General features: G+C 48.8%; 2 protein-coding genes across 3 annotated transcripts; one reads left to right on the top strand and one right to left on the bottom strand.

The window, feature by feature from the left end:
* Positions 1–1532: 1532 nt before the first annotated feature.
* UQCRH (ubiquinol-cytochrome c reductase hinge protein) lies at positions 1533–5036 on the bottom strand. Its single transcript, XM_075935910.1, has 4 exons — positions 4899–5036; positions 3833–3862; positions 2771–2932; positions 1533–1822 (listed from the first exon to the last, which is right to left on the bottom strand). Exons 1-4 carry the CDS (start codon positions 4947–4949, stop codon positions 1790–1792), a joined length of 276 nt encoding a protein of 91 aa, XP_075792025.1. The 5' UTR covers positions 4950–5036; the 3' UTR covers positions 1533–1789.
* A 48-nt stretch (positions 5037–5084) lies between these two features.
* LRRC41 (leucine rich repeat containing 41) lies at positions 5085–19507 on the top strand. Of its 2 annotated transcripts, none has more exons than XM_075935907.1 (10): positions 5085–5285; positions 5844–5930; positions 7829–7899; positions 10712–11954; positions 13731–13976; positions 15109–15273; positions 16303–16401; positions 17048–17170; positions 18257–18332; positions 19213–19507. In XM_075935907.1, the coding sequence occupies exons 1-10, from the start codon at positions 5174–5176 to the stop codon at positions 19445–19447; spliced, it is 2457 nt and encodes an 818-aa protein (XP_075792022.1). In that variant the 5' UTR covers positions 5085–5173; the 3' UTR covers positions 19448–19507. The 2 variants fall into 2 exon arrangements, with proteins under 2 accessions (XP_075792022.1, XP_075792023.1); XM_075935908.1 differs by having other exon boundaries at positions 5150–5285; positions 5799–5930.
* Positions 19508–20492: the final 985 nt, after the last annotated feature.

Raw genomic sequence — 20492 nt, 5'->3', positions numbered from 1 at the left:
GTTTGAGCACGCCGCTCAGGGCAGCGGCAGCCGGCAAGGGGGAGCTCAGTGAAGGTTGGGCACGGCAGGGACGTGCCTGGGGTGGGAGGACGTGCTGGGGGGCCGGGGCCCACTCCAGCTCTAAATATTGGTGGAACATGAGCACCACAAGCCCATACAACTGGCTGCCCATGCCTCTGCTGGCTAGCCGGCTCTCTTCTCTCTTTGAGAGGGGGCAGGGGAGTGCTGGCTCCTCGCGGAAGCCCTAGTTTTGCTTCGTGGAACCCCAGGGTTCCCCGCAGCACCAATTGGGAAACACTGGTATAGATAGAAGCAAAGAACACCCCTTTATCTTGAAGCTAGGAAGTATTTGGGCAGTGTGATTACATTCACAAGATGCTGGTGAAAATGCTGCTATATCAATGCATTGAACATGCCTATCGGACATGATACCCAACATGATTTCTGCCTGTAATTCTTGCTGTAGTACAGATACCAGGGACAGTGTTTTCAAGTCAGAGGGCTGTTTAAAACAATGGGAACCTTTTGTATTGCACATGTTTCTTTTCTTTAAGTTAGTCTGCAGGTAGCACATCCATCTCTTGTAGGGGAAGGGACATAAGTACCTTGTATGTTTTTATTAAGGCAAGATACTGACAGATTTACAATCTAGTCTCCACATACAGGAAGACTAGGGCCCAGAATATAAAACTATGGTACGCCCACATCTTGAATACTGTGTACAGATGTGGTCTCCTCACCTCAAAAAAGATATTTTGGCCTTGGAAAGGGTTCAGAAAAGGGCAACTAAAATGATTAGGGGTTTGGAACGGGTCCCATATGAGGAGAGGTTAAAGCAACTGGGACTTTTCAGTTTAGAAAAGAGGAGACTGAGGGGGGAATATGATAGAGGTCTATAAAATCATGAGTGGTGTGGAGAGGGCAGATAAAGAAAAGTTATTTATTAGTTCCCTAAATAGAAGAACTAGAGGACACCAAATGAAATTAATGGGTAGCAGGTTTAAAACTAATAAAAGAAAGTTCTTCTTCACACAGCGTGTTGTCAACCTGTGGAACTCCTTGCCAGAGGAGGCTGTGAAGGCTAGGACTATAATAGAGTTTAAAGAGAAGCTAGATAATTTCATGGAGGTTAGGTCCATAAAAGGCTATTAGCCAGGGGATAAAATGGTGTCCTTGGCCTCTGTTTGTCAGAGGCTGGAGAGAGATGGCAGGAGACAAATCGCTTGATCATTGTCTTCGGTCCACCCTCTCTGGGACACCTGGTGCTGGCCACTGTCGGTAGACAGGATACTGGGCTAGAAGGACCTTTGGTCTGACCCAGTACGGCCGTTCTTATGTTCAGAAAGAATCTCTTGACAGCGCCAACAAGCAAGAAGGTCATATGAACTATTTGATCCTGGCATGGCATGCTACTGACAATGATTATGCACAAGGGAATTCTACAACAGGGGAAAAAAACCTCCTCTCCCACCTGTCTGGTTATGAATATCAATCATCATCATCCAGCCATAAAATGAAACCATTTCCACAGGAACTTTGAATATGTTTAATATGGAGGGAAAAAATCCACAGAAACAGTAGATGATGTTGTTTACAGCTGCGCATTTTTTCACAGAACTTTGATGCTGTGACCCGTTGGCACTTGGATCATTGCAGCACAGCTAGGAAGCTGTTCTTGTATACTGTACATTCACAACAATAGGCAGCAAGCAGCACTTGGAATCCAAAAAGAAACTGCACCAAGTTCCAGCTGAACAAGAGAGGCAGGTGGTGAGTCTTGCTCCAATATTTACTTCAGACTCTTAAAGAGTTTGTGAGCCACCTAAAAAGGGAAGAAGAAAACTTTCACTAACGGACCAATTTACTGAATATAAATGTCTTGAGGACTGGACAAACATCACATTCGCTCTTCACTTCCCTGTCTGTGTTCCTATCAGAGTGACTAAAACTGGGGCAACTTAATTAGGGGATTAATCACAGAGAAGTGTGTGTCCCTTGACCATCCAAAATTTTCTAATGATCTAATATGGTCCCACCTTGGCCTTTCTTCAAAAACTTATGATGGCTTCAAAAGTGTATTTCAAACCAATTACTATAGGCTGACAAACTAGCAGTCTGTTTGTAGGATTTTTTGTAAAGCCAAATGTTCTTAAATGCTAATATTTTAAATTAATCCACCTGCTTCAGAGATGACCTGTATTTAGTAGCTGTACTGCAGTGCATACTAACCAGCACAGGGCCCTCTGACAATAAACAGCCATTCCCCTAGAGCATTCTTATCTCATACAAGATGTCCTATAAATGTAATGGTTATAATCAGACAATTGCAACAACAACAAAAAAAAACCAAGAACAAATAAGTAGTTAAGAGAAAAGAATTGACCCCATAGAATCAAGGTCCAGAGTTCTTCAAAATTAAATACATGACTTTGCTTCAGTAGATTATTCACCCTATACTGCAATCAAATTTATTAGAACATCAAGAGCTTTATATAAGTAGTCTGCCTGATGGATAAGGAAGCAGGAGACCTGGTTCTATTCTGGCTCAGTCACTGGCTTACTGGGTGACTTTCACCTCTGAGCCTCAGTTACCCAAATCTGTAGAGTGGGGATGATGATACTGCCCTCCTTTGCAAAGTGTTTTGATATCTACTGATGAAGAGTGCGAGGTAACAGCTAGGTACTATAGAAATAAGGCATTTCAGTCACGCCCCCATTAAAGATTGCAAGCCAACAGAAATGACTAGAGATCAGCCTCTGCTGGACTTACACAGTGGTCCCTGGCATGCAGAAAGTCAAACAGCTCTTCCGTACAGTCCTCCTGTGTGTGGGACCTTGAGGACACTCGCGCATCACAGAGCTCTAGCTTCTCCCGGGCCTTCACGCACTTCTCCGTCTGCTCACAGTGCTCCCTTATTGTGGTTAAAGGATCCTGAAGATCAAGTTAAAAGGTTGAGAACAAAAAGTCCAATAACCCCGACTACTGTAGTTATTAATTCTACGTGGTTTGATGCAAAGACTAGGCTTTGAGAGTTCAGACAATATTGCCAAATCAAATTCTACTGTATGCTGACAAGTAACATTTATATATAATGCTATACATCCACATCCAAGCCCTAACCTTGGGGGGCATATCCTCAGCTGGACAAATTGCCCCTGCTTTGTACCTCTTCTAAGAAGAGACAAGAAAAAGGCACCACCACCAGCAGTGGTGCCAGGAGCTTTTAAAGCTCTCAAACTGAAAAAACATATCACCATATAACCTACACATTATAAGGCAGGCCTGATAATCAGCAAGCTCATAGACAGACATTGGTAAACACCTCATGCATTTGCACATATAACATAACATGCACTTATTTTGCGTACACTACCAGATATGCCTAAGCATATCTTGATAGCCATGGTACAAAAACGTATGCACAGATGTACACCTACAAATTCACTGAAAACCAGTTCCTTATATATTAGCCTACTCTGTTCCCTGTATGCTGCACAGAACAATGAAATGCCACAAGTGTTTTCTTTCATCAGCCCCTTTTCTTCTTTTAATTTGATATCAGCTTAACAGAAGAACGACCACACTGGGTCAGAACAAAGGTCCATCCAGCCCAGGATGCCAGGTGCCCCAGAGGGAATGAACAGAACAGGGAATCATCAAGCCATCCACCCCCTGTGGGCCATTCCCAGCTTCTGACAAACAGATACAAAATCCAAAAGAACAAGCTTGTTTGATCAGAAACAACAAGCGCAGCTCACTCCCATTCTAACACGTTTGTGTTTCTTGCATCCCCCCGAGTAGAAGAGTTTTCTCCGCTTCCGTAGTTCTTACCACGAGCTCGGCCTCTTCCTCCTCCTCTCCCTGGGGGAAGAGACCAGACACCGGTCAGTGATGCTGTGCCCCCCACAAAGCCTTAAACCCTTCAGTAACATCCAGCACGGGCTCCCAAACTGGGGGGGGGGGGGGGGGTGAGGAAGTTCCAGGAGGGGCGCGAGGCGACCCAGCCCCCCCCCCAGTTGTGTTTGCTCAACGGGTTTTGTTGTGGGGGGGGCGGGGCGGGGTCTTTTTCCCCAAAACTCAAGACGGGGGCGCGACGCCGAAACGTCTGGGAGCCGCGGGGCGCGATGCGGGGGGAGCCAATCCCGGGCCCGGAGCCACGCGGCGGTTCCCGGGTTTGTTTCTGATTCGAAGGCCCCGCGGAGCCCCGAAGGCAGCGACCGTGGCCTGGAGCCTCCGCGTCCCCAGCAGGACCCCGCCCGGGGGGGGCTGGCGTGACCGGGGGGGGGGTCTGCGCTGCTGCTCCGCCCCCGGCAGGTGGACACGGAGCCGAGCCGCCCCTCACACTCCGGGCCCGACAGCGGGAAGCTGCGCCCGCAGGGAGCGGGGTACGGGAGCCGGCAGAGAACACAATTATTGTAAGGAGGAGAAGAATGAGCGGGATACGGCGGCCAGCAGGGGACACAATTGTGAGAAGGGCTGTACCGCACGCGGGCCGCGCGGACAGGGGCACGGGGGCCGGCAGGGGACACAGTTATGAGAGGGGCTGTACCGCACGCGGGCCGCGCGGACAGGGGCACGGGGGCCGGCAGGGGACACAGTTATGAGAGGGGCTGTACCGCACGCGGGCCGCGCGGACAGGGGTACGGGGGCCGGCAGGGGACACAGTTATGAGGGGCTGTACCGCACGCGGGCCGCGCGGACAGGGGCACGGGGGCCGGCAGGGGACACAGTTATGAGAGGGGCTGTACCGCACGCGGGCCGCGCGGACAGGGGTACGGGGGCCAGCAGGGGACACAGCTAAGGGGCAAAGGGCTGTGCCGGGGGCCAGGCCGCGGTGGGGCAGGGGCGAACCCCGGCCCTGCAGCCGCCGGGACAGAGCGGGCTGGACCTGCCTTACCTCAGGATCCCCGCTGCCGCCCTCCAGCATCTCCTCGTCCCGCAGCCCCATCGCCGCCCTGCTGCCGCGCGCCGGCCGGGCTCCCTCCCAGGCCAAGAAGGACTCACCAGGGTCACCCGCCGGAAGCCCCGCCTCCCCGTGACCCCCTCACTCACCCGGAAGCGGAAGCCGGGCTCTAATGCCCCGCCCCCAAGATGGCGGCGGGGCCGGCGCTCTCCTGTCCCCTGGGCGGCCCCGTCCGTAGCGCGCGGGGCTGAGGGAAGGCGGCGCCCGCCATGGAGGCCCGGGCGGAGGGAGAGGCTGCTGCCGGGAGCCCCCCCAGTCTCTTCGAGCTGAGCGGGGCGGTGGTGAGCGCCGCCATGGGCGCCCTGGAGAGAGAGGTTTGGGGTAAGGGGGGGCCCCGCCTGCGGCGGGGGGGGGGTCCTGGGCCTGTCCCAGTACGTGGGGGGGGGGTCACGTCGGTTCTAGTGCAGAGGGGGAGGGATCGGCGGCGGGGGGGTCTCAGTACGTGGGGGGGCGGGGATGCCCCAACTTCAGTGTGTCTGGATGCTGGGGGGGGGGGGGGTTGCAGGCCTGCTCCAGGGCAGCGCGTCTGGCGGGACCGGAGCTAGGCCTGTGACATCTGCGAGGCTGCACTTGGAGCATCCTGTGTGCGGGCCAAAGTCACCGGGGCACCCTGGGGTCTTGGTGAGCAGGGTGTGATGCCCAGGAGGCTCCGCTGTGGAGCTTCACTGCATCATTCTGGCTACAGTGGTGATGGGTTCCTGTCCCTGTTTCAAGTGCAAGCTCCAAAATGCACATTCGTGTGACCATAACGCATGTACCCAGGTGTTACCCTAGTGGGAACTTTACTCTCCGTTTTACTTTGTCGTCTTTCTAAATCTTTTCCATACTTTTCAGACTTATAAAGTGTTCTGCATCTGTTCTCTTCCTCCATCCCCAAAGCACTCCCAGGACAGATACTTCAGGGCATCCTGCCGTTGCTTAATATCTATTACCTGGAAAGGATTGAGGAAACTGCTGTGAAAAAAGGTCAGTTTTATTTATAGAAATTTATTTTCTGAAGTTGAAGGGTTGTTTGGTTTCCATTGTCCATTCGCTTCTTGGCCTCTTTGTCGAGATTGTCAACAAGGAATAACAGTTACTATTGGCTATGAGAAGCTTTTGGGGGTTGATGCTTTCCTTAATTGGAACTGGATTTAGATTTTAGAATGCCACATGTTTCTTATGGAACACTGAACAGCATTAAAGATAATGTTTTTCAGTGACTGCTGACCATTGCTGGCGAGAAATAATTATATAAAAGACTGGAGATATCTGGTGTATTCAGTCTCTTTAAATAGATGAGAATTCAGTGAAAATCGCCAACTGTATAGTTTTTAAAAGACACCATCAATTCAAATTTCACCCCAAACTTTGGCTTTCTAAAAATATTAACAATTTGTAATATTGTCCGGAGCAGCCTTTGTCTGCAGCGGGCCTGGAACGGCCATAGGTTAACAGCTTAAATTTCATGTTTAACTGGTTAACCAATTACATGGGATTTTACATCCCTAATATTAAGACAGGAATTAGCCCAGAAAAGGTTTAATTACTTTATAATAATTAATTAATTACCGAAACTAAAAGAATAATATGTGTAATATATAACATGGGAAAAGATTATTTTTGTAGGAGATGTGTTTTAAAAATTAGTTTAACCTCATCGCACCTCTAGCAAACATAAAATGTCTTATTTTAAATCAATATCAGTCTAGTGCTCTGAATAGTCTCAAAAATACAACTCATGTTTCTAATCTTGTTGTTAACGGTTCTAAATCCTGCTGGAAAGGGATAACAAGTGGAGTTCCTCAAGGGTCTGTTTTGGGACCCGTACTATTCAATATCTTCATCAATGATGTAGATATTGGGATAGAGAGTACGCTTATTAAGTTTGCAGATGATACCAAACTGGGTGGGGTTGCGACTTCTTTGGAGGATAGGGACATAATTCAAAATGACCTTAGCAAGTTAGAGAAATGGTCAGAGGTAAACAGGATGAGGTTTAATAAAGAGAAATGCAAAGTGCTCCACTTAGGAAGGAACAATCCGTTCCATACATACAAGATGGGAAGCGACTGTCTAGGAAGGAGCATGGCGGAAAGGGATCTAGGGGTCATAGTGGACCACAAGTTGAATATGAGTCAACAGTGTGATGCTGTTGCAAAAAAAGCAAATATGATTCTAGGTTGTATCAACAGGTGTGTTGTAAGCAAAACTCGTGAAGTCATTCTGCCGCTCTACTCTGCACTAGTTAGGCCTCAGCTGGAGTACTGTGTCCAGTTCTGGGCGCCACATTTCAAGAAAGATGTGGAGAAATTGGAAAGGGTACAGAGAAGAGCGACAAGAATGATTAAAGGTTTAGAGAACATGACCTATGAAGCCAGGCTTCATGAACTGGGCTTGTTTAGTTTGGAAAAAAGAAGATTAAGGGGGGACATGATAGCGGTTTTCAAATATCTAAAAGGGTGTCACAAGGAGGAAGGAGAAAATTTGTTCCTCTTGGTTTCTGAGGACAGGACAAGGAGTAATGGGCTTAAAGTGCAGCAGGGGAGGTTTAGATTGGACATTAGGAAAAAATTCCTAACTGTCAGGGTGGTCAAACATTGGAATAAATTGCCAAGGGAGGTGGTGGAATCTCCCTCTCTGGAGATATTTAAGAACAGGTTAGATAGACATCTGTCAGGGATGGTGTAGGTGGAGCTTGGTCCTGCCTTGAGGGCGGGGGGCTGGACTCGATGACCTCTCGAGGTCCCTTCCAGTCCTATGATTCTATGATTCTATGATTCTTATTTGTGTTAAATTAACATCACTGTGAAACCCAAGAGAGGAGAGTTGAGCAAAGCTGTTGAGGTGGAGGATTTCATGTAAAATAAAAGTTTGTTTTTCAGGACTCTCAACCGAGCCAGTATGGCACAAACTGTGGAACGATGTGATGAAAATCAGACCACCCAAGTCAGAGGTGAGTTGGAAACGTTTTGATAAAGCAATTTAGTAAGGACACAAAGTTTACACTCCAATCTTGCTAACGCTTATGCATCTGTTTCACTTTGAGCATGAGAGTAATTCCATTGATTTGAGTGAGACTACTGATGTGTCTAAACTTAATCATGTATAAATGCCTATAGGATCAGGGACTCATGTGTTACCATGGTATTCAAAATAATGATGTTAAATATTGGTTAATTGCATAGTCAGTTAACCTCATGATTTCTTATCAGTTACTCAACTATTGTGGAGTCCCCAGGAGTGGAGCTCAACAGCCAGTGTGCTCCGTCCACACTCCCAAGGAGCCCCCTGCCACTCTGCACTGCTGCCTCTGTATCATAAGAACGGCCGTACTGGGTCAGACCAAAGGTCCATCTAGCCCAGTAGCCTGTCTGCCGACAGTGGCCAGCACCAGAGAGGGTGGAACCGAAGACAATGATCAAGCGATTTGTCTCCAGCCATCTCTCTCCAGCCTCTGACGTACAGAGGCCAGGGACACCAATTCTATCCCCTGGCTAATAGCCTTTTATGGACCTAACCTCCATGAAATTATCTAGCTTCTCTTTAAACTCTGTTCTAGTCCTAGCCTTCACAGCCTCCTCTGGCAAGGAGTTCCACAGGTTGACTACACGCTGTGTGAAGAACTTTCTTTTATTAGTTTTAAACCTGCTACCCATTAATTTCATTTGGTGTCCTCTAGTTCTTCTATTATGGGAATTAATAAATAACTTTTCTTTATCCGCTCTCTCCACACCAGTCATGATTTTATAGACCTCTATCATATCCCCCCTCAGTCTCCTCTTTTCTAAACTGAAAAGTCCCAGTCCCTTTAACCTCTCCTCATATGGGACCCGTTCCAAATCCCTAATCATTTTAGTTGCCCTTTTCTTGAACCCTTTCCAAGGCCAAAATATCTTTTTTGAGGTGAGGAGACCACATCTGTACACAGTATTCAAGATGTGGGCGTACCATAGTTTTATACAGGGCCAGTAAGATATTCTGTGTCTTATTTTCTATCCCTTTCCTAATAATTCCTAGCATCCTATTTGCCTTTTTGACCGCTGCTGCACACTGTGTGGAAGTTTTCAGAGAACTGTCCACGATAACTCCAAGATCCCTTTCCTGATTTGTCGTAGCCAAATTAGCCCCCTTCATACTGTACGTATAGTTGGGGTTCTTTTTCCCGATGTGCATTACTTTACACTTATCCATGTTAAATTTCATTTGCTATTTTGTTGCCCGATCACTCAGTTTGGTGAGATCTTTTTGGAGTCCCTCAGAGTCTGCTTCTGTCTTGATTATCCTAAACAGTTTGGTATCATCCACAAATTTTACCACCTCACTGCTTACCCCTTTCTCCAGATCATTTACTGTATCAGAGGCAGTAGTGCACGGTGTCAGGCGGGAGCTGGTCTGTGAGGGGAGCCAGTTTAAAAAACAGCTTCCCTTGTGGACTGCCTGCCTGTCACCCCACTGTATCAGAGGCAGCCGTGCGGGGTGGAAGCAGCCCCTGTCTACGGGGTGTCTTGAGTATCTGGACCTGGCATGAGCTGGAACTGAGTTGAGCTGCCAACCCAGCTCATAATACACTTTAAATGCAGAGCTGCAGCAGGGGTAGGTCCTGGACCCAGCAGAAGCTGGAATTGAGCCAGGCTGCTGGCCAACCTGCTAAAAAAATTTACTGGCCGACGGCGGAGGCAGGGCAGAAATGTGTGTAGTCTATAGCATTAACTGATAAGCTTTTGCTTACCGATTAATTGACTATACTATTACATCCCTTATTTGGTACTTAGCTAGATCTTTTCATCCAGGAGGCTGCTATAGCACTTTGAGGGCTTAATATATTGGGCTGGAGAGCAAGCAGGTGCATTCTGAGTCGTGGGGCAGAGTTGGCAAAATCTAGCACTTTTTGCAGAAAAACGTCCGTGCCAATCTAGATGCGGTTTTGTGCAAGAAAGCCCCAATCGCCGTTTTCACGATAGGGGCTTTTTTGCGCAAAACAGTATTGTGCTGTCTACACTGGCCGTCTTGCGCAAAAGGGACTTTTGCCCAAACGGGAGCAGCATAGTATTTGCGCAAGAAGCACTTATTTCAGACAGTAGGAAGTCAGTGTTCTTGTGGAAATTCAAGCAGCCAGTGTAGACAGCTGGCAAGTTTTTCCACAAAAGCAGCTGCTTTTGCAGAAAAACTCGCCAGTCTAGACACAGCCCTCGGGAATAAGCCATTGGTGTCTGGACTTCCCATTCTGACATACCGAGCCCTCCTGATTTTAGTTAAGATGGATTCCAGTACCTTTCAGAATGTCAAATGCTGGCGTGCAGCACAGAATCCATGTAGCACAGGCTGTGGCATTAGGAGCTTGTTAGCCACCACTGTCCCCCCAAACATTCCTGAAGGAACTGCTTGTTGGGGGTCAGACTGTATTTCAGTCTCCCTGGCACATTCAATTCCTTGATCTCTGCTGAGGGTATGTCTAGACTGCATCCCTCTGCTGACAGAGGGATGCAGTCTAGACATAGCCTGAGACCGATATCTGGGAAAGTGGTTACAAAATCTCAGAGGCGTAGCCGTGGTAGTCTGTCACTTTAAAAGCAACAAGTGGCAATGGTGGTTTTTGTGAAATGACTGAATCCACTAAATACTTGTCAGAGGATAACAACTTATTGACCTGGACGGAATCTGGATTGGCATCCGAAGGTGAACAACCACCCCTCCATCTCCCTCTTTCCCACTGTGACCTTGTTTAAATGAGGATACAGTCCATTAACTCTGGGATATTTTTACAGAACATAGCAAGCTGGAGGAAGAAATTCCTTGAAACTTTCTTCTCGAATGTCCTGCATGGAGTTTTGGATGTTTCTTCAGATCAGCGCCTGAGTGACCAGCGGTTTTCGCCCCTACTCCTCAGCTCCCGGCATGTTACACAGCTCACCATCTGCAATATGCTGCAGGGGGTAGCAGAGCTCACTGCTCAGCCCAACCAAAGAGTGCTAGAAAACCTGGCCAGCTCCCTGAGAACCTTGAAATTCCGTCATCTGCTGACCTCTGATCTGTCCATTAGACAGTCCCTGAGCTTGCTGCTCCATCGTCTGATCCACCATGGAGCGGTCAGCCAGGTGTCCATGTGTTCCTGGCCTGTTCCCGACAAAATACTTTTAGTCCTCATTCTGACCATGAGTGCTGGGTTTTGGCACCCAGGTAGGACACTTGTGGACCAGGGCCGCCCTTGCAGTCTTTGCAGAGAGGAGTCTGGTGCCCAAAGCCTGTTAACTCAAGAGGATGATGCCCTGTTCAGGTCAAACCAGCTGTGCTGCGGATCCACCCAGCAGTCAGAGCCAGGCCAGCAATCAGAGCCAGGCCAGGGGGGTGATCGTGAGACCAGAAGCAAGACAGTCCAATTTGTTTCACCCAAACTGCTTCTAGAAGCTGATCCTGACTCTCACGCTTCTACCGAACTGTCCAGGAGCAGTAGTTGCACTGTTAAAACCCCAGTGCTCTGTGGCTCGAGGAGCCATCCTTTGCAAAACCTCGCCTGCCCTGATGTACGCTACAAAGTACCCCCCGGACATTGCAACCTGAAAGACTCTTCTTCTTCCCTCACGGAAAGGTGTTCGGCTAGCCCCACTTTCCAAAAGCCCTATAGACGGTTCAAGCCTCCAGTGGGGAGGAAGCGCCGCTGCCCCAGGAGAAGCCGCAGAGCTCACGCAGATCCGGAAGACCTTTATGATTTTGTCTTCGCCGTTGCTAGGGAGGAGGAGGAAATAGCAGAGTCCCTCTACGAAAGCGGTGCGCAGGAGGGGGAAACCATTGATGGCTGGGCCCCTTCTGCAGCAGACACTCCTAGCTTGGAGGGCGTTGGCTGCACAGGAGGATCTGTTGGGATCCTTCCTCTGAAACCGGCATGCCGCTTCCGAAGTGTGTCCGCCCTGGAATTGTTCTCCATCCCGCTGACCGGGGACACCTGTCGGACTTTGGGTAACCTGTTGAGCTCTTGGGCATCTCTAGAAAAGCTGGTTCTGTCTTACAATGGTTAGTAGCAACAACAGAGCTTTTACTCTCAGGTGTGTTGGGCAATTTGGTGTCAAATTCTAAAAGCGGCTAAGATCTGCTCTGAAATGTTGGTGGGGTGGAACAGGCATTACCGGGCACTCTTAGGGGATGTCTAGACTACATGCCTCTGCCAACAGAGGCATGTAAATTAGATATACCAACATAGACAATGAAGCGGGAATTTAAATATCCCCCGCTTCATTAAAATAAAAATAGCCGCCGCGCCGTGCCGGCTCAGCTGATTGTCGGCACAACGTGGCAGTCAAGACACGGATCGGTCGACAGGGAAAGCCGTTGTCTACTGCTCCCTTATGCCTTGTGAAAGGAGCTTTACAGAATCGGTTGACAATGGCTTTTCCTGTTGACCGATTCGCGTCTTGACTGCCACGTTGTGCCGACAATCAGCTGTGCCGGCACGGCGCGGTGGCTATTTTTATTTTAATGAAGCGGGGATATTTCAATCCCCGCTTCATTGACTATGCCGGGTGGTCTAATTTACATGCCTGTCAGCAGAGGCATGTAGTCTAGACATACCCTCAAATTCACCCTGAAAGGGAGCAAGGATAGTTCAAACCATGCAAGCCTGTCTTTAAGTAGGGACGTGCATGGGACAACAACAGGGTTTAAAATACAAGGCGACGATCTAGAGGGGGGCTGTATGTTAGAGGAAAAGGTGCCAAGATGCAAGTAGAGAATTAGGAAGATGACATGAGGAGAGAGAGGAAGAAAAGCCTCTGTACAGTGCATAGCATAATGGGGCCCTATTCCTTGGTACCACATTATCCATAATTAATAATAAAATCATATTTGAAGGCGGTCCAGAGGGGATTCTTCACTGCATAGTAAAAACATCCCATATGGTTTTTTGTTCCTGTGTACATTTACGGTAACTTTACTTTGGAGAAGGAACTGGGATGTAAACCCATCAGATTAAAGGGACCCATGAGTCCAGCTAGGAGGCGTGGGGGTGAAAGAGAGCAATGGTGAGGTCTGATATAGGGATGGGAATGGTGAACCAGTAAGCATCACCCTTCCTAGTTACAGTTAACCAGTGGGGGCTGGAGCAGCAGCAGCTCACCTCCCACCAGGGCCTGCTCCAGTCCAGCCAGAGCAGACCCCACCTGCAGCAGGTCCAGCTTTGTGCGCCATGGGCAGAGACACGGAGAGCCTGACCCAGCTGGAGCAGTGCGCCACGGTGGGGAGGAGGCTGTAGCCCACCTTTCCCGGTTTAAACGGGATTTGACATCCACTGTCTGAGAGGTCCTAGCCCTCCAGACTCTTGCCTGCGGTAGAGCACCCCCACTAGGCTCTGGTGGAATCAGTGGAGTTCGGTATGAGGAGATGTGACCGGAAAAGAGCTTAGACTATAGATTGTTCCCGAAAGGAACTGTCAGAAGCCCCATTGCTGGGGATGTAGCACTGGCTAGGGAAGATGGACAAGTGACCTATGTCGAATGTTGAAAATCTCTGGAGTGCTAAGCCCTGGCCTAGAGTGACTCATTTTTTACTCCTCTAATCCATCCCTGAAGCGCAGGATTGTTCCCTGTTCCTTATTGTCGTGCAACATCCACTTTCAAGTGGCTGAAGCGATGGCTTGTACCTCATCCCTGGGGAGACCGTTCCGCAGTCCAACCCTGGGTCGGCTAGAACAGTGTCGACGATTCAAACTCTGTCATTGTTCCAGCCTTGCTGATTGATTTGCTCTGTGTGTGTGTGTAACACCCACCTTGCCTGCTATTGAAATGTTGGTTTCAGGCCTGGGCGCTAATATCTTCTGCATCCTGTCTGGGCTCCGGGCCCTCTCTCACCGCAGTGATGGCAGCCTCCAGGTGGTGCGCGTAAGCGACGTGTTTTCACACATCGCCTCCGTGGAGCTTGTGTGGTCCATCCTGAGTGCCTACCCCCGCCTTCACACGCTCTCCATCAGCTTTGATCTCAAAAACCAGCTGGAGGGGAACAGGCCGGAAGGGCATTGGAGCTCCTTGGAGGCAGAAATTCCAGGTAGACAATAGACTGATTAGTAAATGAGATCTCACTGTGTTTAAAGCGGTAAGTTCACCCTCCTTTGCACACAGGGTGGGATGCTTACGTCCTGGCCGGCGCTGTCTTTGTGTCATGTAAGATATGAAACATCAACTGCTACCAAGGCCAGGCAGAATTTAGCATCGGGGCTGGAGGTATTCTCACCTGTGTGGTCTAGATTTGCAGGGTCTGTGCCAGCTTCCTGTTCCCGTGTGTGCATTGCATGCTACTGACGACAAAACAGAAGGCTGGTTAGCATCAGTCAGAAGAAAAAACTCTGTTCATCATGACAGCTGAGATCAAGTGCAAAGCTATTGGCAAGCCCCTGGATTTCCAGGTGCTGTAGCAAGGACGCAAGCCAGTACCCCCCTTTTTTCAAGTGATTTGTTGGTCTTCAGGGCACGAAGTCCAGTATAACTCCGGTTATGGCCACGCTTTGCAGCCTCTCCTGCCATAGCCCCTGTGTGTAGATGCAGACCTTGCTGACAGATGTTTCTCGTGTTTTGATGTAGGACCTGAAATGTTAGCTAAGCACTTTTCCGTCAAAGCAGCTGCATCTATGCTGGGGGTTTGGCCAGCGTAGCTATGTCAGTCCAGGGTGTGTTTTTTTTCACACCCTTGACCAGCGTAGCTAACTTTTGAGAGTAGCTCAAGCCTCAGGTTTTTGGCTTAAAGTGGGATCTGTGAAAACCCCTGTCCTGGAATGAAAATCTAATTCCACTATTTGGGGATAAGAGGGTAACATTTTCATGTGTGATTAGGAGCGTAAGTCCTGTTGAAAAAAATCAGTAAGATGTAGGTGCCTAAGTCACAAAGGAAATAGTTAGCCAAAGTCAGTGTGTTCACTGCTGTTCCTTGCAGCCAGGCACGTTCTACAAAGCTACATGACAAGTAGTCCCGCTGGATGGCTTAGTTCCTTTGGGAACCAAATATATTCATAGACCCGTAAGACTGGAAGGAAGTCCAGTTCCCTGCACTCGTGGCAGGACCAAGCACCATCTCTAGATCCTCAGTCTCCAATGATGGAGATTCCACAACCTCCCTAGGCAATTTATCAATGTTTTTTGAGGGAAAGTGTTTGCAGACGAACCTCTTTTCCTCCTCCCCGCAGAGAGCTGTCTGGAGCAGTTAGAGATCCGATTCCCCCGAGAAGCTCTGCAGACCAGTCTCCTTTTGCCTGTGCTGAAAGCCTCAAGATCTCTCCAGCAGTTGTCCCTGGACAGCGCTACAGTTTCCTGCCCCCTGGAGTTTGGGCTCCTTCTGCAGACACTCAGAGGTAACCCAATAAAACTGTGTAGTGAGCTTCTTGGACAAAACCGACAGTGGTCTCGTGCAAGCAGCTTGTTTCTGGCTTCACTGTCCCTCTCCCACGCTTGTTGCCTAGAGAGCCAGCTCTACACTACAAAGTTTTATGGGCAAAGCTGTCTCATGCAGGTGTCTGGCAAAACCCTGCGTAGAGTTGCGTCAACAACTGTTCAGACGGGCTGGTATCAACTGTATCTCCACTGGGGGCCTCTGCCAGCATGGCTGTACTGGCATAGCTGCCTCAGAAAAGCCTGTTTAGGGTGGAATAGTAATAGAGATGTAGCCATGTTAGTCTGATCTTTCTGAAACAAGAGAGAGGACTGTGCAGCACTTTGAAGACTAACAAGATGGTTTATTAGGTGATGCGCTTTCGTGAGTCAGACTCATTTCCTCAGAGCAAATTCTGGAAGAGAATTGGCATGACCATAGATACCAAAGGAATACAATGAAAAAAAGTGAACACGTTATAAAACCGACAAATCAGATTTAGAACAGAAGGGGGGCGAGGGGGAGGGTTAGTATCTCTGAGGTGATGATACTAGGAGTGATAATTGGGGAACCTATCTGGGGTGGACATGCTCAAACTATTTGCTTTGGACTAGCAATACTGGGTCAAGTTTCCCAACGTACCCGACATTCTTCAGTCCCATTTTCGTAAGTCATTTGGGCACCTATGTGCTTTTGAAAATGTTGCTCTCTTCTTTGTGTCTGCCACACAGACAGCTGGCCTGATACCCTAATACAGAAAAGTGGGAGCGGCAGTAGGGATTTTCATCCTGTTTTGTTTGGATGAAAATTCCAGTGGGGAGATGGGAGTTACTGTGTTGTGTGAATCTGAAGGCAGAATTTGGCCCTGAATATGTAAGTTTTGTGACTTGTGAGCTGCTGTTTATCCAGGACATTTAGCTGAGCGGGTGGGATTTCATCAGCAGATAGCGCCGGTCTCTTTTGACACACGGGCACACAACCCCTGCTCATTGGGGTCTTATCTGTCTTGCAGAGTGTAACCCGGGCCTGAAGAGACTGAGCTTCCATGATGTGAACCTTGCCGACTACCAGAAGGAAGTTCTCCTCCTGCTCCAAGACCCTGTCCTTCAAGGTAAAGCGAGCACCTGCCCACCCATGTGGGCAGCATCACTGCTGGGGGGGGCACAATGTGATCCTGGGCCATAAAGGGTTGGACCAGGATTCTCTCAGGTATGGGAAGGAGATGGGGATGTTCAACTTGGGAGGGAAATGAGACCACACCGAGTTGCGGCTAAGAAGAGGGAAGGGTCTGAAGCCAGTCTACGATGCCAAACAGTGGAGTTACGGTCTTGGCTGCTAGATGTAATATGCCTGGTGCCATATCTAGCGCCCTGCACAAACACAAAATTTGTGTATCTGCTAAAATGACATGTGAATAGCCACGTCTGTGGATGGCTGTAGATTTAAAGTGGATATCTGCAAATTTGCAGAGATGTAGATACAAATTTGTATCCGTAAATATGAGCCATGGGTCTTTGTGAATTTGCAGGGCTGTAGCCAGGAAAGGCTTCAGCTATGATCTAGGTTTTACCCGGTTAACAGAACACAGGTCAAAGTCCTGCCTGCACTATTCATTTTTAAGCATGTTGTAACTAGATCCCTAGCAATGATGGTTACAATAAACAAAGCATCAAAGCTGCGTGCAGTATGTAATAAATAGTTTACTGGTGCTGGTGAAAGAGGCAAAAGATACAGCTCTCCCTGTATATTTTTGGTAGAAATTACATTTTCCTTTTGTCGGCTGTTTGAAAACTGCACCCCTGAGTTTCTATCTGACATCATCAAAATAGTGAAGAGCAATTCAACTCTGAAGAGCCTCAAGCTGCCTGGGAACAGACTTGGTATGTACTGCCAAAGGGCATCCCCTTCCCCAAACTTCCAGGGCAGTAGAGCCATTGCTGGTTGAGCTGTTAAACATTGTAACCCGTACACTGCACAATTATCTAGGGATGCATCTGGACTGGCAAGTTTTTCCGCAAAAGCAGCTGCTTTTGCAGAAAAATTTGCCAGCTGTCTACACTGGCCACTTGAATTTCCGCAAGAACACTGACGATCTCATGTAAGATTGTCAGTGTTCTTGCGGAAATACTGTGCTGCTTCCGTTCGGGCAAAAGCCCTCTTGCTCAAATGCTTTTGCGCAAGAGGGCCAGTGTAGACAACGCGGTATTGTTTTGCGCAAAAAAGCCCCGATGGCGAAAATGGCGATTGGGGCTTTCTTGCGCAAAACCACGTCTAGATTGGCACGGACGCTTTTCCGCAAAAAGTGCTTTTGCGGAAAAGTGTCTGCCAATCTCGACGCTCTTTTCCGCAAATGCTTTTAATGGAAAAACTTTTCCGTTAAAAGCATTTGCGGAAAATCATGCCAGTCTAGACGTAGCCTAGGTGCATGGGGGAGGATTTTTTTCTCCTTTCTCTGAAGTGGTAGGGCTTGGCCACTGCCACAGGTGAGATTCCAGCCGTCACAGGTGAATGGTCTGGTTCTAGAAGAGTTAGAAATAAAGCTAATCCCAGGCACACATGGCAGACGCTCTGCCTGTGAAAGCTAGTGCAGATGCTTCCTCAGTGCAACTTAGAGCCTTCTAAACTTACAGGGCTCTTCCCTGATTTCCTAGAGGGCCTTGTTACTTTAATAATGTTCAGGTAACAGTTAAAGGGGTAGTGAGGATGAAGAATTGAACGGCTCAGTGGACCTGTAATGGACCCATCACACCTCTCTCTCACTGCTGGGCTCCCAGCGGGAATGAGCCCAACAGTCGGTGTAACTCAGTCACTTTACCATTCGGCGCTGTTTGATTGCAGTCCTGGTTCTAGCAGTAATTTGCCGGCGCTGAAGCTGCTCGAGTCCCTTGGGGCTATAGTACAGTTGCGCTTCCCTCTCTCCTTCGATGCTTACCACCAGCTGTCATTGGTTGTTTTCCCACCCTTAGGGAATCACAGGTTGGTGGCCTTGGCTGACATTTTCTCTGAAGATTCTTCCTCGGCCATCTGCCAGCTGGATGTCAGGTATGCTGCTGCCTCAAGCTTTGGACCGCCACGTCCCTTTTTAAACTCACTCCAGAGAGCAGGGTAAATCTTGAGCATGGCTCTGTTGTGTGCTAGCTGAGCCGATAGTCTCCAAAGTACGCACTGAGGGGTGTGCTAACTCGCTGCTGCTTAACCCAGGCATTGAGCCTTCGAGGGTAGGTAACCAGGCCTACACAGTAAGGGGAGAAATAGAAATGTGAACATCTTCCATTGCGGGGCACCTAAGCTTCAGTTTTAAAGGGCTAGGAATTAGCTTAACAACAAAGCCACCAGACTTGTTCAATTCCTGGTCCCTGGTGGAAGAATGGCCAGCTCAGCCCTTTTAAAGGCAAGGTGGAGCCAGTGTTTGTATATGACCTGTTATCCACCGCCTGCCCGTTACCTTGATGCTTCCAAATAAGCATGCTTCCTCCATTAAATTAATTCTAATTTGCAGGCACTTAAGATCTTAACTCAGTGGTAGGCAGCCTGCCATTGGCTACCCCTTGCCTGCATCCTGCATTACCAGATTCGGCTGGTTTTCATCTGCAGAGGTTTTTTTCCCCTACTGGTGTTATGAAAGTGACACGCTCACAGGAAGAGCGTGTGAAGTGATGTGGGCGCTGATGGCACACTACTTTGCGAGAGCCCTGCGCTGCTTCTGCAGCCAAAGCATCCCAGCGGTTAAATTGACACCCCCCAAATTCTAGGTACACAAGTGTAATTAGCAAAACTTACCCAATCCCAGGAGACTTTGTCTTGGTTCTGACAATCTTGCAGCCTGCTGAGATGGAGGAGGGCCACTCATGCCACCCCCTCACTAGCCTACTCCCCCTCCTCATCTTAACTGCATTTTACTGTTTGTTTTACCCTCTTAAAGCTCAAATTGCATCAAGCCAGACGGGCTCCTGGAGTTTGCAAAGAAGCTGGAGAGCCACATCCTGCAGAGGGGCGGGCAGATCAAGTTCACTCACCTCCGCCTCTTTCAGAACTGGTTGGACCAAGATGCTGCAACCGCTCAAGAGGCGCTTCGTCGTCTCAAAGCCGTGTGCAGCGTGGTGAGCAACACGTGGGACTCATCGCAGGCCTTCGCTGACTACATTAGTGTGATGTAACGCGCACCCACGCTCTGCTGTACCAGCGTGACACTTAAAATAAAGTCGTATAGAACAGTGCTCCCAGTCTTTGGCACTGCTGTTCCCGCGGTGCACAGAACATGCTGCAGGAGTAGGCACAGCTGAGATCAAAGTGTACTGAGTCGAAGATCTTGTACAATCCCTCCCTCCGAAGCAAGAATTAATCGTGTCAGTTTCATAGTGCAACTGGATTAGGGAAACAAACTCAGCAAGTGAGGTTATATAAAAAAAGGAATAAAGAGAAGGGAAGAAGCCGCAACTTACCTGCTTCTAGTCCACTGAACAGGACACCTTTAACCCAACCTTCCTGTTCACCTTCCAGCAGGACTCTGACGCTGCTGCTGGAATCTAGCAGTTACTGCAGCATTCCCATAGCAGTTCTGACTCAATCTTTCATTTTGTGCTCGGAACACAAACTCCCCTACCCGTACTCCCCTCTCACACTGTAACTAAAACAGCAAAGGCTACGTCTACACTGGCCCCTTTTCCGAAAGGGGCATGCTAATTTGACAGGTCGTAATAGGGAAATCCGCGGAGGATTTAAATATCCCCCGCGGCATTTAAATAAAAATGTCCGCCGCTTTTTTCCGGCTTGTAGAAAAGCCGGAAAAGAGCGTCTACACTGGCCCCGATCCTCCGGAAAAAAGCCCTTTTCCGGAGATCTCTTATTCCTACTTTGCGTCTACACTGGCCCCGATCCGCCGGAAAAAAGCGGCGGACATTTTTATTTAAATGCCGCGGGGGATATTTAAATCCCCTGCGGATTTCCCTATTACGACCTGTCAAATTAGCATGCCCCTTTCGGAAAACGGGCCAATGTAGACGTAGCCCAAGGCTGTGGCTACATTGGCGCCATCTTGCGCAAAAACTTGCTGCCTGTCTACACTGGCCACAAGTTCTTGTGCAAGAACACTGACGTTCTAATGTGTGAAATCAGGGCTTCTTGCGCAAGAACTATGATGCTCCCGCTCAGGAATAAGCCCTCTTGTGCAAGAGGCCAGTGGAGACAGGCAACATGAATTTC

The sequence above is a fragment of the Pelodiscus sinensis genome, chromosome 9 (assembly GCF_049634645.1).
Source record: "Pelodiscus sinensis isolate JC-2024 chromosome 9, ASM4963464v1, whole genome shotgun sequence".
Lineage (NCBI taxonomy): Eukaryota > Metazoa > Chordata > Testudines > Trionychidae > Pelodiscus > Pelodiscus sinensis.
Note: the sequence above shows the minus strand (reverse complement) of the source record. Positions and strands in the feature narration are given on the sequence as shown.

Coding starts and splice junctions, on each gene's coding strand:
- LRRC41 (XM_075935907.1), top strand. CDS start 5,174: ATGGAGGCCCGGGCGGAGGGAGAGGCTGCTGCCGGGAGCCCCCCCAGT. Junction 15,274..16,302: donor CCTTCTGCAGACACTCAGAG/GTAACCCAATAA, acceptor TCTGTCTTGCAG/AGTGTAACCCGGGCCTGAAG. Junction 18,333..19,212: donor ATCTGCCAGCTGGATGTCAG/GTATGCTGCTGC, acceptor ACCCTCTTAAAG/CTCAAATTGCATCAAGCCAG.
- UQCRH (XM_075935910.1), bottom strand. CDS start 4,949: ATGGGGCTGCGGGACGAGGAGATGCTGGAGGGCGGCAGCGGGGATCCT. Junction 3,863..4,898: donor GCGGCAGCGGGGATCCTGAG/GTAAGGCAGGTC, acceptor CTCTTCCCCCAG/GGAGAGGAGGAGGAAGAGGC. Junction 2,933..3,832: donor AGGAAGAGGCCGAGCTCGTG/GTAAGAACTACG, acceptor CTTGATCTTCAG/GATCCTTTAACCACAATAAG.